Genomic DNA, 17,890 nt, shown 5'->3' on the forward strand with positions numbered 1-17,890 from the left:
AATAGCTCGAGAGCGAGCGGGGTCATAGGGCGCGGTCGGAGCACAACGCGGGTGCAACAGTTGACGATGACATGTATCTAGGGTAGGGTCTTAGGTCTGACCTAGACACCCTACCCAAGGACACTACCCTAGAGTTCAAGGCATACAAGGTTCAACAAAAGATACCGACAGAAATCGTCCTGAAGTGCAATCCACTCGACAAGAGATTCCACTCGGATATCCCAATTCTACTCGACCATGATAACTTCACTCAACCATACAAGAACCCACTCGGAGTACAGAAGGCCTAAAGTCAGCCAGGATGGCAACGATCAGACATTCACTCCGTCGTCACGAAGACCATTTATTGCAGGCGTTACCAGTAACGTTTAGGACATAACTCTCATTGAACCCCTGTGTAACTGAGGGCTGCGAGGGGCCAGGCGCACTTTATATAAGCCACCCCTCCCCTCTGGCACAAGGGTTCACACCCTCTGTAACTGTTGCACACACCCAATCGACAAGCCTCCACGGCACCGACACGTAGGGCTATTACCTCCTTCGAGAGAGGCCTGAACTCGTAAATCTGTGCGTACAACCTCGCCGTAGCTAGGAAATGGTGATGGAGGCGGCATGAGCCACACTTTTTTTTAGGAACGTGGCTGGAGAGATGGGAGAGGCACATTCTAACCTTTCATATCCGTCGTCTCAGATACGAGTTGTATATGTGTGTTATGTCCGATCATGTGGGATGTGTTTGAGTAGGACAAGCCGTCCGTCCGGTTGCAGATGCTCTAACCACCGGGCAAAAGTCACACTCTTGAGCCGATGGTCAACGCTAGGATGGAGCACGGGAAGCGCACACACACCCGCGTCCAGGTACCACAAAAGGGCAAATAAAAACAGAGAAGAGGAAAAAGAAAATAAACCCACCTAGTAAGATCCCCTCGCCACCCTAATCGTCCTAAAATCCTGATCTCTCTCCCCGCGCGCAAGATTGGGTTCGCGAGATGCTGCCGGCATCGGACTAGTTGGACCGAAAGGAGAGTAGCGGCCGCGGCTGCCGTCTCGAGATGGCGTGGCGAACAGGTGGGTGCGCCGGCCGCTGTCTGCTGTCGCTGCTCCTCCTGACAGGTGCGGCTCCTCCCCCCCTGCCGATCCGAGCCCTTTTGAAATGCGGATTAGCATAAAATTTGATATTGCCACTTCATACGGCGTCTATTGGCCAATCGGGAGAATGGCAAAAGAAGAAACAGTAAAATTCCACTGCAAGATGGATTCGTTCATATTTATGCCACTCGTCTCTTCTTGGGGTCTTGTTATACTTATTGCTTATATACGATAGCTCCTATTTGTAAAGGACAACAAAGTTATATGTTCTGGGATCAATCAGTGCCCACACTTTTGGTTTGAAGACTTAGTTGTTGGAATTTGTCATGATAATTTAATCTAAAAACATAAGGCTTGCTTATGGATTGCTAGGTAGCCGAGTGGTTGGTATGCTTTGTTTTGGTTTGAAAACACACCTATTTCTGGATGTTTGGATACAATAACTACTTGAAACCTTTTTGAGCTTTAACATGGATTTTTTGATCTAACCCTTCAATGTGTACCTTTTTTTTGCAGCTTCCTTACTTGACTGGAGCTTGATTTCTCTTGTTAATATGGTTATCTTCTTTGCTATCCGCTTTGTTGCTCCAAGGAGAGGTATGCCAGCTTTTTTTTCCACGTTAGCTAAGTATTGTCAATATATCTCTTTGGAGCTAAACTACACTTTGTTTGGATCCATATACTGTTTGAAGAACTAATCTGCAGCACCTCAACATAAAAGTTAATAATCCTTTTCTTATAACTGCGAACTCTTGTCAATCAAGTTACTATAGACATGTGCGGTTACAACCTTAATATTCATTTCTTAACTTTACATTAGTGTCTTCCTATGCTATTTAATTTGCTGTGGATAGTTTGTATTGTGGTATCTAGGTGTTTCTATAAAAATGCATTTGCAAAGCGTAAGAACAAATTCATTTATTTCTTATTGACATGAGACTAGTATTTCTTGTACCAAATAAATTCTCTTTCTTATGGCTAGTAATGCGGTGTACCCTGTCCTCGATTTATTCTTTGAAAACTTCAACTTTACACGCCAAAAATCTGTTTTCTCCGATCAATTATAAAACCAGACAACACACTAACTATTAGGCGGCTGACGAGGTACTCCGGCGGCAGGGAAGGAGATGTGGCTGCAGGGAAGAGCTGTAGCGCCGGGGAACGAGATGCCGCTATGGATGAGGAGCTGCAGCACCGACTATTGTCGCCATCGATGTGTGTGTTGAAGGGAACAGGCTAGAGAAAGAGACAGAGGAGAGCAGATGGACGGTTTAGATTAGAGCAGATAGACGGCTTAGACCGGGTTGGCATGCTAGGGTTCCATAATTTGCCGTACCGGATTAGCTATGTTGCGGAAGGAGAGGAGTATGACCCACACTGTATTCCTAGACCCCGAATCCTCCACTGTCGCTCCTCCTCCGGTATGACCTCCCAGCCTTGCTGCTCACCTTTTTCGGGTGACCTCTCACCATTCTGCTCCTCCTCCTCTTGGTTCTATGTCATCCAACCTCTCACAGCCCTGCGAGCAACTCTTTGTATCAGAACACCTAAGCGTGCATAGGCAAGCTAGGTGATAGGCAGTGGCAAAACACAATATGTGGATTATAGCACTGAAAGACAGTGGCCTGTTCGTCAGTTCCATATGCTTCCTCTTCTATCTTGCCATTTTGTTACCTTCCTATCTTCATGGCTGCCATTACCAGAGACTTAGCACTGAGCTCCTTTACCCATGAAGGATATTTTCACCACAGCCCTCCTACGCTACCAGGATAAATTTGCCGCGTTACTACCCCACCCTCAAAGGCAGTGGCAAATGTCTTAGAGGAGCAACTTAGTTGCATTGCATAGCGCATGTGGCAAATATATAGTGCAGTAGACTTGGGGTACAAGGAAGGAAATCTAGACTAATAGGACTACGTAAACAGACCTAGACCCATACTAATACTCCTTAACACCCCCCCCCCTCAAATGCAAAGTATATGCAATAGAACAGTGGTTGCAAAAGTATAACACTAAAAACAAAAATAATGAAACTCCAAAATCCGCGTCTTGATAATGTCGTTTTAGCAAGGAATCTTCAAAAACCCGTTGAGTCAATCCAAAGAGGGATAACGAGAAGATGGCTCATCAGAGGAAGACAACACATCAGGAGTGTTAAGCTTCATGCACTAGCCAACACAACCAAAATTCTGAACTGATGGAAAGGGCCATGCAATTCACATATACACTTCAACACCCCCTCTCACATGTGACGCTGGAAGTCAACACGTGAGTAGACTTAGATATGGCTCAAGAGGCCTATATGTGGACATGGAAGGGGACAACCGTAATTTTTGGATAAACTGCAAATGCCAAGACTTGGAACTCAAGACCTTGGGCTCTGATACCATGTTAAGCTTCATGCACTAGCCAACACAACCAAAAGTCCAAACCGATGGAAAGGGCTAGGCAATCCAGAATCCACATATACACCTCAACAAGGAGAATATACAAGATTAGATGGGTCGTCAAAGGAAGATGCACATCAAGAGAATGAAGCGCAAAAGTTTGTAGCCCAAGAAACCGGCGGCAAAAGAAGCTCGGAGGCATGGAAATGGGTGTAGATCAACGACAATGCAAAAGGAGGTGACGAAAATCTTATAGAAGACAACAAGGACAGTAAGGCCAACAAAAGTTATGCTGACCAGGACCAGAAAAGAAAAGAAGGCTGGCAAATAATGATTTGACGGAAAATAGAAAGCAGATGCAAGACAATGATGCAGGAGCAGTCGTGCCTGTAGGGGAGGCGGCGGAAGAGGCCATGCAGGTGAGATGTTGGCGAGGAGCACCGAAGAACATCAACTAGCGGACGAGCACCCAACACTGATGGAAGGTATACGTGTGAGACAGAGTCGGCGAAACGACCGCCGTCAAGAATCACCGACCACCGAGGGAGAGAAACGATGCCCGTCGACAAGGACATTGTAATTGCTCTTTTTTTAAAGATCGTATTTTGGAATGACTTACACTTGTTCAGAAGAACAGGCAAGGCTAGTGGCCTGTCGACAAGCGTGGAAGAAGCCCACACAGGGAGGTGCTAAGCAGGCCAAGGCATTGCGGGAGTAGGCGACGACTGTGGCGGTAAGGGTGGCCAGTGGAGCTCCGAGACTGGATGGGGAGGCGGCGAAGCGGGTGGATCGCAGTGGCTTGGTGGAGATGGCAGTGGTGCAAGGGGCGGTAGAGTAACACGGTCGATACAGGCAGCCCAATCCAAGAGGGAGCTCATGGTGCAGCCGTTGGTGGTGTCCTTGAGAAGGCATGCATGCTAGACGTGTGCGTCGAGCTTAGGGGTGTGCACGATGCCACTTGGAAGCTGTAGTAGCACTAGATGGGGAGGAGTCGGGCAGATCAGCCCGAGGCTATCGTCGGTGGTTGGGACTAAAGGGAGATACTGTGGCGATGTCACGTGTCTGAGTGGCAGCGAGCTCTCGTTTATAGATGGTGGAACAGATGACGGCGAGCTGAGAGATCAGAATGGATGTGGCGGCTGCGGCGCGGCCTAGGAGGCGAGCAACCTTCAATCTGGACGAGGCCGCGGGGCGACCTAGCCGGCCCATATAGATGGATGCTGACCAGGGCGGGCGCGTCACGAGGACATGTTGGCAAGGGAGATCATGCGTGCGAGATGTGCGGGTGATGGAAGAAGTCGCAACGCAGGGCGGGAGAGCAATCGGCGGAGTCGATGACAACCGTCGACGAGCCTTGCATGAACAACAGTGAGGGAGTGCGCTGTCTCTTAGAGCTGCCTACGCGTGATGCAGCAGACCGACTAGTAGGCCTCCGAGACGTGGAGCAGCTGGCTGGGGAATCCTGGTGCCGGGCGGAGCAGCACAAGCGTGCGATGCAGCGAGGAAGTGTTGGAGGTGGTCAGAGATCTCGATGGCGGCGATGTCGCTCGATCTGAGGGGAGCAGGCTTCGACAAAGGCCGGTGAGAGGCGCGTCAATCCAGGAGGTCCGGAGTAGGCAGGAAGATGGCCCAACGTTGGCCCGATCTAGGCGGAGTAGGCCCCATGGAGAAGCTAATGGCTGGTACATGCCGACCTCGATCTCTTGGTTGTGCACGATGGAGTCGGGAAGCTGGATCGCCTCGCGGCTCCTGTGATCTGGACGTGGCTTCGATCTAAAGCAGAGGAGGCTCGATTGATGGATGAAAATGAGCCGGGTGAGGAAATCGGGTTGGCGGTGGATGGGTGGCGCATTCAGGAAATGTTCGATGAGAATGACGATGTACAATGGAAGAAGAGTGATGAGATCGATTGAGAGAGGTGGAGACTGGATTTTTTTCCAATCAGAGCGTGCGTTGCGGCATGCTGAAAACCCTAAACCTGGGCTCATGGTACCATGTTAGAGGAGGAACCTAGTTGTATTGCATAGCCTGTGGGTCAAATATATAGCACAGTAGACTTGGGGTACAAGGAAGGAAACCTAGACTAATACGACTACTTAAAAGAGACCTAGACCTATATACTAATACTCCTTTACCAAGATGAACCTGTGGCACTAGCGCCCAAGCTCAGGCTTGGGGCTCCATCGTGAGGCTGCTTCTCAGTGCAAAGCGATGGGTACTCGATTCAGTGCAGGCAAGGTGTTGGCAGCTGCAGGGGTTTGGGACTTTGTCATTACTGATGGTAATTGACTGGTGGTGTTGTGACAGGGAGAGGGAACATGACCCATTGTGGCTCATCTCCATCTACAGGTCGTGGTCTTCATCAACCTTGCCTTCTCTTGGGCCATCATGGAGGCCAATCTGTCTGGGCATCTTCATCAAGCGTCACTAACAATTGTTTGCCTTTGCAACTATAAGAGCTCCATGGTGACTTTTGTTGGGCCTGCTACTACTTGGGCTGTTGCTACTTTGTGCCTCTTTTGTGTGGCTATTGCTGGTGGTCTGCTTGTGTTTTGCTTCTGCGATGGTCTATCACCCGCCCTGCTGTTTTTGTGAAGGCCGAGGAGCTGATGCATGCTTCACGTCTCTTCTATCTAGAATCGTCCCTTCTGTTGCTTCCACTAAGGTCCGTTGCTATACCATGTTCATGTATGGCGCAAGTCCACAACCTTTTTGTCCATCAACCTTTGCTTCTGGTCTTTTTCCCTGATCGTGGGACCTCTTTTGGCATGGTTTGATTGTAGAAGATGTCATGACGCCATTGCCTTCTTTTCTCTGAGTTTGTTGCCATGCCTCTCTCTCTCTCTCTCTCTCTCTCTCTCTCTCTCTCTCTCCCTCTCTCCTTGACACCTTCTCTAGATTGATGCTATCAAAACTCAGATTTCGGATGTTTACATGACATATGCTTTCCATTGGGGAGGGGGCGGGGTGTATTAAGGTACTATTAGTTCCTAGTCTCCGGTAAATTGACTTGTGGTCAGAATCTCCTTGTGTTTGTACTATATTTTTGCCCCCTTGGGCGACATTGTATAGAGGCTGCGTCAATTAATTTGGATCGGAGGGAGTACTGAATTCAAAGATGATACGTAGTCTGGTTGCAACTTTCACATGAGAAACTGTTTTCTTTGTGTATTATCTATATAATCTACATCTACAGTATTTATTTCTGCACATCTTGGATAACTAATGTTCTATCCTTATCTGGAAGGATTTCACAATTGGAGGCTGTACCTATTATACTGGTGTACAGTTATTTACTCAGCAGTTGCCATTTTGGCTCAAGTTACGTTTCATATAATATGGGGAATTGAGGGAAAGGGATGGATTGTGGCTCATTCTTGGTGGGCGAAGCTGGTTGGTTTTGCAAGGTATTTAAACGACTCCATTTGTTGCATTGACTTTTGTTGTGTTCATGTTCATGTATTGCTCATATCCATGAGTACAACTGTCTATATGCCTCCTATGCAGGCAATATCTGGATTGCACTTAATCATGATAGTTGATGCAGGGACCAGCCTTGGGAATCACCATCTGTTATCTATTTTCTTATCGTACAGCTATCTGCTGCTGTCCTTTCTTTGGTTGAAGTCTTTGGAAGCAGGATCCATCAAGATTCATGTTGGCTCAACTTCTCCTTTGACATTGAGCAAATAGGTCAGCATGTGGTGCACTGTGCATCGAGTCAGACTAACCTAAATAAATGATAGTTATATTCCTAGACTGTGTAATAGGAGATTTCAAACTGTTTTGAATACATTCATTCATACCACTAGAAAATGATGTTACTTCGTTTGCTATTTAAATATGTTTTTCTTGCAATGTTTTAGTCCATATATGCCTGTTTAGAAAGGATGCAGCCGAGCTGTTTATCTTACCATAGGTCTGTACTGAAGAACTGTACAAACTTAAGTTCAGTACATATCATTGTCTACTGCCTAATGGATATATGCATTTTCTGTGTGCAGGTTATCATTTTCGGGTTGCGTGCTGTTTGTTGCTGCCTGCTGTCCAATTAATTGTCAGTATCAGTCACCCTTCTTGGATTTCGTTGCCATTCTTTGTATTTAGCTGCATCGGTCTTGTGGATTGGTCCTTAACGAGCAACTTTCTTGGTCTTTTCCGGTAAGCTCCATCTTTGCCTTTTCTTCTTTGCTGCGAACAATTAGTTTATTATATTGAGATTGCACATTTGTTGATAATTGTTAAATTGTGTTTGCAATGCATTCTGAAGGTGGTGGAGGTTACTTGAGATATATTCGGTCTTTAGCATTCTTCTTCTTTATATTTACCAACTGCGTGTCAAGTTTCCCTATGTTGTGGTAGCATTTGCTGACTTTATTGGTCTATTCAAAGTTTCTTCAAAATCAGAATGGCCTGAGCTGTCCTCCGGTATTTCTCTTCTGGTGTATTACTTCATGGTAAGCAGCTAAGAATCTCAAATATAATATATTGGGCACACACAGTGAGGATATTTTGAATCATATGGTAAAACCATGATATTGGCAGTGATACTAATCATCTTTGTTTTTTATTTGCTCGTTCTTGATGCTTCAAGCTTACTTGCTTAGTATCTTTCGTGTGTAGAATTCCAGAGAATGAAATTGTACCAAATTCTTGGAGAGGCTGTGAAATGCAAACTCATGCCATCGTTGCCACTTCATTCAATTCGTGCTTTATTAAAAAAAAAATGTATTTACAACCAATTTGAAAAACATTTCTTCTCGTCGACTTATTTATTCTACATCCAGTAGTCTAAATAGTAAAAGGAATAGATAACTGTGAAGTAAGAGCATCTCCAACAGGCGCACAAAAACTGCTCCGCGCGCTAAAATTTGGGTTTTTTGGGCGTCGGACAGCTCCAGCAGAAGCTGTAAAATAGTGCACGCGCAAAAAAGGATTGGGCACGCGCTAAAAAGCGCTAACAGAAGCTGCAAATTTGGGGCGCCGGATTGCGCGCGCTTCACAATTTGCACTGCGCGTTTTTGGGCATCTGCTAAATCAATGTTGGGTCTAGCGCCCTAAAAGTGCTACAGTGGCGCGCTAAAACTATTTTAGCGCGCGAAACTTTTATGCAGCTGTTGGAGATGCTCTAAGAGGACTAGTGATTTACATACGGGGAGATAGCTTCAAGCAATAACGGGAATGTCATCTTCTTTAAATTATTCTAACACATGTTTAATTTGATTAGAGATGAAGTGCTGTTGCTTGTCAACATGCATTTGTAAGATGGTTGAAACAAGTTTATGAATACTGTACCAGCAAATATAAGTGGTAACTTCACAGGCTACGAGTAAGGTAGAGCTTAGCCAATGTAGGATCAACCACAACAGTGTAGCAACTAAACTAGTTGGATTATGTAGTGCCTAGTGTTACCCATAATGTGGTATGTGTTCCATCCAGTACAAGTGGTGGTGTTTGTTTGTTTGGATGGACATAATGGATATACACCATCTAAGGTCCTATTTGGATCAAAGGGAAGAAAAAAATAGGATTGGGACAAAATGGAGGAATAGGAAAGGAAACAAGGTGTAAAACATAGGGATAGAAATACACCATTTGAACACCGCTGGTGGTGTTTGGAATGCAGGAAAAATAGCCCAGAAAATCTACACAAGTAGGTCTCACCGGATATTTTTCTATGTCACATTGTTTGAGTTCAGGTCTAGACATGCCCAGCATGCATGCATGCTACCTATTTTGAACTCTATGTGGGTCCCAAAGTGCATGGTTGATCTTGTCAGGAAATATGCAACTTGTATTACTAGGAGGCTAAAGCCACCATATATATAATGTACATGAGGGTGCCAAAAGGCAAGAATACAAAAGGCCAAAAGCCATCATCAATATAACTCTAACACCCCCCCTCAAACTCATGGTGGCTCGACAACACTGAGTTTGGAGAGGTGAAATCTATGTTGTGCTCTAGTCTGTGCCTTCGTGAAGAAGTCCGCTAGCTGTAACTCGGAAGGCACATACTGAAGAGCAACAACATGATCCTGCACAGCAGCGCGCACATAATAAGCATCAACACCAATATGCTTGGTAAGTTCATGCTTCACAGGGTCCCGCGCAATACTGATAGCACCTGTACTGTCGGACAAGAGGGTGGTAGGTGTAGTAACAGAAACACCAAAATCCTCCAGTAGACATCGTAACCAAGCCACCTCTGCCGTCAGAAGAGCCATAGCTCTCAACTCGGCCTCTGCACTCGAACGAGAAACTGCAGTCTGTTTCTTCGTCTTCCAGGCAATGAGAGAACCACCAAGAAAAACACAGTAAGCAGAAAGTGAACGGCGATCCGAAGGATCACTGGCCCACGTAGCATCTGAATAGGCCTGGAGCTGTAAAGAGCTGGAACGAGGAAAAAAGAGACGATGAGAGATCGTGCCACGAAGATATCGTAGAACACGAAGAAGGTGACTATAGTGAACTGAAGTGGGAGCGGAAACAAACTGGCTCAGAATATGGACAGGATAGGAGATATCCGGACGAGTGACAGCAAGATAGACAAGACTCCCAACAAGATGATGATAACGCGTCGGATCAGACAATAGCTCACCATCAGAAGCACGAAGGTTAACATTGAGCTCCATAGGAGTCTCAGCAGTGCGCTCGTCACTAAGAGCCGCACGAGCAAGAAGATCCTGGATATACTTTTCTTGGGAAATAGAAAAGCCATCAGAGGAGGAAACCTCAATCCCAAGAAAGTAACGAAGGGGACCAAGATCAGACATAAGAAACTGCTCACTGAGACGGGCCTTGACAAAGGCAATGTACTCAGAATCATCACCAGTGATGATCATGTCATCAACATATAGAAGAAGAAGAGTGCGACCACGAGCAGAAAGGTGGACAAACAACGCTGGATCATGAGCACTGGGCGAAAAACCAGCTGAAGTGACCACAGAGGCAAAACGCTCAAACCAAGCGCGGGGCGCTTGCTTAAGGCCATATAGAGAGCGACGAAGACGGCAAACCATGCCATCAGGAACTGAATACCCAGGTGGTGGCTGCATATAAACTTCCTCACGCAACTCACCATTAAGAAAGGCATTCTTAACATCAAGCTGAGACACAGACTAGTGGCGAACAGAGGCCACGGTGAGAAGTGTGCGGACAGTGGTCATATGGGCCATAGGAGCAAAAGTCTCATCATAATCACGACCATGCTCCTGCTGAAAGCCACGAGCCACAAGACGAGCTTTATAACGCTCAAGAGAACCATCAGAGCGAGTCTTAATCTTATAGACCCACTTACAAGTGATGGGACGAACACGGGGGGAAGAGAAACCAGGTCCCATGTGCCGTTGCGTTCAAGGGCAGCAATCTCCTCTGCCATCGCGAACTGCCATTCAGGATGAACAATAGCATCTCGATAAGAAGTCGGCTCAAGAACGGCCGAAAGACCATAACGAGAAGGAGAATATCGGTCAGGGGGCGGACAAGGCCGAGAACGAAGACCATAAGTCTGATGAGAGGAGGGAGACGACACACCAGAAGTAGAGGGCACATCGGTAGACTCATTCACAACACGTGAACGGCGAGTATAATGGAAAGGAAAGGACGGAAGAGGTGGAATCACTGGAGGTGGAGACGGGGAATGTATCGGTGATGAAGGTGGAGAAGGGGAAGCTATCGGCGATGAAGGTGGAGAAGGGGAAGCTATCGGTGATGAAGGTGGAGAATCATGCGACGAGTGAGTAGAAGAAACCGTAGGAGAGGACGGCGTCGGATCTGCAACATCAGGATGAGGAGTAGGAATACTGGGCACAGAGGGAGGTGTATCTGGAAAAGTAAGAAAAGAGATGTCCTCCATAGAAAAAGACGAGGAGGATGGACGCGGGTAGAAGGGACGAGATTCATCAAAGGTCACATCCCGGGAAATACGCATCCGGCGACCGACAGGATCCCAACACCGATAGCCCTTATGCTCATCACTATATCCAAGAAAGAGACACTCAACAGACTGAGCGGTCAGTTTGGTGCGTTCACGAGGGGCAAGCAAAACATAGCAGACACAACCGAACAAACGGAGTGCCGAATAATCAGGAGAACGACCAGAAAGACGCTCGAGAGGAATACCACTTTGTAGAGCAGCAGATGGCTGAATGTTGATGAGATAGGTGGAAGTAGTAACAGCCTCAGCCCAGAAGTGAGGAGGAAGAGAGGCGGCGATCATCATCGCACGCGCCGTCTCAAGAAGGTGACGATGCTTGCGCTCAGCCACGCCATTTTGAGCATGAGCACCAGGACAAGAGAACTGAGCAAGAGTACCCTGCTCAGCAAGAAATCCTCGCAGCGCATGGGAGATATACTCACCAACTGAATCTGCACGAAAAACACGAATAGGAGTGGAAAACTGGGTATGAACCATGGCAGCAAATTTTTTGTATATAGATAAGACCTCACTACGAGAAGACATGAAATAGATCCAAGTGTACCGAGAAAAGTCATCTATAAAGATAATATAGTAGCGATGACCCCCTTTCGAAGCGAAGGGAGCCGGACCCCAAACATCAGAGTGAACGAGATCAAAAGGACGCTCGGACACTGACTCACTGTGAGGATAGGGTAGCCGAATCTGCTTACCAAGCCGACAACCCATACAATCCAACGAAGCGTTACCAGAGATAGACCCCAGAACACCACGATGAACCAGAGACGAGAGAGACGAGAACCACATAAATGGCCAAGACGATGATGCCACTGCTGAAAAGAGCTGGTAGATGCAACAACAGGGGTTGCGAGACTGGCAGAGGTGGCAGCGGAGGGAAGACGAAGCCAGTCAAGCTCCCAGAGACCATCAGAACGTCGAGGGCCAGCACCAAGTAGAGCGCCCGTGCGACGATCCTGAACAGAACATGAATCAAAGTCTAAAATGACCCTACAACTAGAGTCAACAATCTGACCACCAGATATGAGCTGCATGGTAAGTCGAGGAACATGAGCGACAGAGGGAACATGAAATGAAGAATTGCTAAGAGTGCCTCGACTAGCTACAGGGAGGGGAGTGCCATCAGCCGTAAGAACACGAACAGGAGACTCGACAGGTCGAACGGAGGTCAAAGTTGAAGAATCATAAGTCATATGAAAAGACGCTCCAGTATCAAGAATCCATGGGGATGTACCTGAACGAGTAGGAAGTGGTTTCTCAATGCCGGAAGAGTCAGTCACGGAACTTGCAGAAACTGTCGGTGAAGAATCCCAAGCATCAAGCACGCATCGCAGCTGTGCAATCTCACATGCACACAGGGACAGGACAGAAGAGGTTGAGGTAGAAGCATCTGCCGACGATGAACAGTCGCCACCACCCGTGGAAGCCGAAGGTAGAGTCGACATAGAGCCACATGTGGAAGCCACATGGGGAGTCGACATAGAGCGGTCACCGCCGTGCGCACAAGCCGCAATAGGAGTCGATGTAGAGCGACTAGCAGCACCGATGGATGTCGCAATAGGTGTCGAAGTAGAGCGACAGCCACCACCTCCAAGTGGGCGAGCACCAAGCACCGAGGAACGGCTCATGTGCGAGACGGGATCAATATATGGAACACCGCCAAAAAACATCGAGCGGTGAGGGAGAGGTGTACCAGATGAAAACATTGCACTCTTTTTTCCTGTCTCTCTCTCTTTTTTTAGAAGTCAGCAGGAGAGCCAAAAGCCGAAAGAATTGGCAGACCACTCACGGCGGCCCACCAGGAGCCCAAGCAACCAGCGCCTGCGGAATCGCAGGAATCGATCTGATCTGAACGGGAACTGAAAGTGCGGCAGTTTCGCACACGACCACGCGAGCGCACGCGGAGGCCAACTGCGCGGAGAGACCGGGGCCGAACGGGCGGGAGGGGCCGGCGGCGGTGGATAACCTCCTCCGTGGCGGCGACGGGCAGACTGGGCCGGAGCCGGACGGCGACGGGCAGACTGGGCCCGAGTCGGACGGCGACGGGTAGATGGGGCCGGAGGAGCAGCCGGGCGGCGACGGGAAGACGAGTCCGGAGGAGCAGCGCCCGATGGGCTGCGGGCGGCAGCCGGAGGAGCGCCGGGCGACAGCCTGAAGTTCACCGGCGGCGGTGGAGAACCTCCTCCGTGGCGGCGAGGCCGGCGTGAACCAGTTGGAGGAGCCGGAAGGTGCAAGATGCACGGGAGCGGCGTTCAGCCACGCTCTAGAGTGGAGGCAACAACAATCTGATGGAAAGAAATGGCAGCAGCGGAGATGAGGGAGCGGCCACGCCGGGCAAGAGGACGACGGCGACGCGATGGAAGGATCAAGCACGAGTTGCACGTGCGAAAAAATTTGACCTAAGCTCTAATACCATGTCAGGAAATATGCAACTTGTATTACTAGGAGGCTAAAGCCACCATATATATAATGTACATGAGGATGCCAAAAGGCAAGAATACAAAAGGCCAAAAGCCATCATCAATATAACTCTAACAGATCTGCCTTTGGAACTGCGGGGCTAAGAAACTTTCCAAAGGATTGGTACAAGGCTATGCTTTTCCTCCGTCCCGAACAGGGTCTAAATTAGAATGAACCATGGGTTTTAAGGTGGTAAGGTGAGGCGAGGTGAGGTGAGGCACCCTTGCCTCTTTTCACGTTTTAAGCGCTTAATGCGCAAGGCGAGGGAATGCCATGCAACTTAAAGATGTTGTCAGTGAAGGCTGCAACAAGAGATATAACAGTGATGGAGTGCTTTAGAGGAATGAAATGACTGTACTTAGTGAATTGTCCATAACAACCAAAATGAGATCTTTATTGTTTGCCAATGGCAGTCCTTCCACAAAGTCCATGTTGACATGGGTCTAGACAGATTTAGGTATAGGGAGTGCTTGGAGGAGGCTTGTGTATTGTGTGTGGTCAGGCTTGTTTGTTTGGCACCTAGTGCATTGCTGAATGAAGGTTTGCACATCTTGTTTCATGCCAGACCAGTGGAAGAGGAGTTTGAGTCTGATAAGTTGCTCCTTGACCTGAGCAGCCTCCTAATTCACTGCTACACGGTGCAGTAATTATATCTTTCCTGAGAGTAGGGCTGTGACCAACCTCTACTTTGTTTTTGTACCTGATAGTTCCCTGGTGCAGAGTGTTGAAGTGTATATGCGGATTGCCTAGCCCTTTCCATAAGTTCAGATTTTTGGTTGCGTTGGCTAGTCCATGAAGCTTAACATTGTATCAGAGCCTAAGGTCTTGAGTTAGTCTTGGCTTTTGCAATTTGTCCAAAAATTGCTGTTGCCCCCTTTGTGTCCACGTATAGGCCTCTTGAGCCATACCTCTGAGTCTATTCACATGTTGACTTCCCGCGTCACACGTGAGAGGGGGCTGTCGAAGTGTATATGTGGATTGCCTAGCCCTTTCCATTAGTTCAGACTTCTGGTTGTCAGTTGTTTGGTCAGCATCATTCTCTCTCCGCCTTCTCTTCTTATCCCCCGCGCGCAAATCCCTACTTGATCTCTTTTTTTCCTGTTTCCCGCTCGATGCTCTTGTGATGGCTTCCCTGGCCTAGGGCGACGCCCTATGGCTACGGCTAACTGACGCTCCAAATCCCTCAAAGCTCCAAGGCGGATGCCTTCCGCTGCAGCCTGAGCACCTAAGCGATGCCTTAAAAACCATGGAATGAACAAAGGAAAGTGAAGTGACATATGATAGAATATACTACCTCTGTAAATAGAACTTCTTACATTTGTTTACAGAGGGAGTGACATTAGAAATAACTTTGCATTAGTCCTCTTAATTAAGAATCAGTTACAGTCTACCAGCGCTTAATTAAGAATCAGTTACACTCTACCAGCGCCTAATGAAGAATCAGTTACACTCTACCATCACTTTTCAGGGCCTTTGGCTTTTCACATGTCAGTAGTCAAAAGATCTTTGCCTTCTAATGCTCTTTTTCTCTCATTGTAGCTGTCATCATTCAAGCGAGACATACAAGAAATGGATAGTCTAATGTCTCTAGAAAACGACAGCTTAACAGAGGACCTTCTCCCTTCTAGGAATGCATTTTTGGTTCGTCAATCTCGGTATGGAATTTTTTTTGTACATTAAAAAATCATTGAATTATCCACTTTTTATTTCCTGAACTGCGGAACATGCTGGCTATTTTATATTTTGTAATTAGGGAAATTAGCTCACTAACACGACAGATGGTGAAATTAGAGAAACAACACCATAAAGGAGCTCAGTTACTAAATGACACTGCGATCAGAGTTTATTATGGAAAATGACACTGCATAAAGCAAGTACTCTTTTGTAAGTTTCCCAAAAATAAAATAAATACACTTGCCATTTCTTCCCTGATCAACTCCTGTCGCCACTACTAGCAGCCACTGCTGCTCATTCAGCTAATTTGTGTCCCTGCAGTCTTCTTCCTCGCCACCGTCATAGCTTCTCCAAGATCTCTGAAAGACTAGGAGGACATAAACTTTATTTCAGCTATAACGACGTTATTTTCTGCATTAAACAGTTATTGTGATGATATCTGGTAGTTGAGCCCATCTGCTCCAATATTTCTTTAATTTCATCTGTTTGTGGTGTGCCTGTACTTTTGGTTCCTCTATTTTGCTTACAGGCTCTACTGCTCGATCTGTCTCCCCTTTAAAGTGATCTTACTTCTCAGATTTGCTCGTTGTGGTTGCTCTGCTGGAACAGAAGTGTGCAGATTGTTCACATAAGATGCTGAGTACCAATAATATATTACAAACTATCGGTTTCAGGTTAAGATATCTGCTTACTAAACTGAAAACCCATGTTATGTAAATCTGCCCAGAAAAAAGTTGCCACTCATTCTGGCAGGTTTGTCGAGCTTGTGAAACAAGTTTTTGGAGCCTCCTGTATTTGTAGTACAATGCGAGAGAAACTGAGAATTGATGGCGAACAAGATCAAGAGAAGCAAGATTAATTAAGTTGGGTTAGACACTAACAATTCCATTCTTATGTGCCCTTCAGTCCTTCACTCTCTTCTCCTACCCTGATTTGCCTTTCTTTTCAAGGAGGTTGAACCCCCTGGCCTCTGCATTATTGTGATGCACACATCTATCTTTGCTGAAGTAGATGCAAGGCAACGAGACTAAAGTCATGAACAAGCAGAACATAACAAGGATAACTATGTCATAACCGTTACAAGGTATGAATCTAACACCTATGATTTAGTCAACTTTGTCCACAACAACGCCTTCAAGAAGGGATAAATGCCCCAGAAAAAACACGGGCGACACGGGGGGCAACTCCCCTCGAGCGTCGCCGGGCCTCCCCCCCTTCTCGTCTCGCCTCTGCCGGAGGCCATCCGCCGGCGAAGCTCGGGCAGGCTGCAGTGAGGGTGGCGGCGGGGCCTCTCCCTGGGTGCCCTCCGTTCTTCTCCCCTCCTCGCTAGGTGCGGCGGCTGCGCGGCGGCGCGCGCTCGATCTGCGAGGTCCGACGGCGGGGAGCAGCCGCGGTCCATGGCGGGCTGCTGGCTGCGGCCGGTGTCGTCATGGTGGCCCAGACACGTGGTGGGGTGGACGCAGTCGGCCGTGGCTGACGGCCAGATCTGAGCGCCGTGCGCGGCAGCGGGGATGGCTGGTGGTGCTGCGGTGGCTGCGTCCTGGGCTCCTGGCGGCACGTCTGCTGTTTGCTTTGGCGGCGGGGCTGGCGGGCGGAGGTGCGATCGGTGGTTGCTTGCTCTGTCGGACCTAGGCTGGGTCCTGGCGAGCGGCGTGGGTTAGGGCAATGGCCCGGCGTGGTGGCTGCTCTGGTCGTGGGCTACGGCGGTGCGGGGAGGTATGGTGACAACGCTAACGACGCAAGTTCGTCGCTGTTGAGCCCGACCAATAAAGGCCAGAGCAAGAGTTTTCACCCCGGACATGAAGGGCTGCTCCAGTCACCATCTTGATGACAGATCTTTGGATAGTTGTGCCAGCCAGTACTCCATATCAGGCCTGAGTGGTGCTAGCAGATGGATGGAACGTCTTCCCACCTTAAGACTGTCACCCGACACAGATCCGTCCGCTGTCACTCCACACCAACGTTGAAGCCGTTTCCCCGGCGTCCTCCGTGTGAACTTTGCGAGGTCTCGACGTCCTCCGTGGGAAGCACATGCAGGGTCTCGCTGGTTGTGAAGAGAGGCGAACGTCGCCGTCCCTGAAGCAGACATCGCCGGTGCGACCCTGCCCCATCAGCGCCGGACACCGCCATCGGCATTGGGAGCCTCCCTGTGCGCAGGCCACTGCCTGCGTGCCGAAAGATAAGCGCCCGCCCTCGGCTGATCAACGACCATCGAGCATACGCCAGTGCACCGTAGTCCAAAGCAGTCCAAAGCCCGCCGTCTGCAAGATCAGATGCATCGCTGCTCGTCTCGGCCTTCATATGGAGCTCCCCCTCCGGCTCAACGGCCTAGCGGTCAGCATCAGTG

At 48.3% G+C, this 17,890-nt stretch overlaps 1 protein-coding gene across 4 annotated transcripts in view; it reads left to right on the plus strand.

The window, feature by feature from the left end:
• The first annotated feature begins 821 nt into the window (after positions 1-821).
• The window catches only part of LOC123078219 (piezo-type mechanosensitive ion channel homolog), a 58,532-nt gene continuing 41,463 nt past the window's right edge, over positions 822-17,890 (plus strand). The window contains exons 1-7 of one of the 4 annotated variants that reach the window (XM_044500636.1): positions 822-1,113; positions 1,606-1,686; positions 6,724-6,883; positions 7,024-7,169; positions 7,481-7,637; positions 7,747-7,933; positions 15,409-15,524. In XM_044500636.1, coding sequence (XP_044356571.1) covers positions 1,053-1,113; positions 1,606-1,686; positions 6,724-6,883; positions 7,024-7,169; positions 7,481-7,637; positions 7,747-7,933; positions 15,409-15,524 — 908 coding nt within the window. In that variant the 5' untranslated portion in view covers positions 822-1,052. Of the gene's footprint in view, positions 1,114-1,605; positions 1,687-6,723; positions 6,884-7,023; positions 7,170-7,480; positions 7,638-7,746; positions 7,934-15,408; positions 15,525-16,159; positions 16,628-17,890 lie in introns of those variants that run through there. The other 3 variants (XM_044500637.1, XM_044500638.1, XM_044500639.1) reach the window with 3 other exon arrangements.

Source organism: Triticum aestivum, chromosome 3D (genome assembly GCF_018294505.1).
Source record: "Triticum aestivum cultivar Chinese Spring chromosome 3D, IWGSC CS RefSeq v2.1, whole genome shotgun sequence".
NCBI lineage: Eukaryota > Viridiplantae > Streptophyta > Magnoliopsida > Poales > Poaceae > Triticum > Triticum aestivum.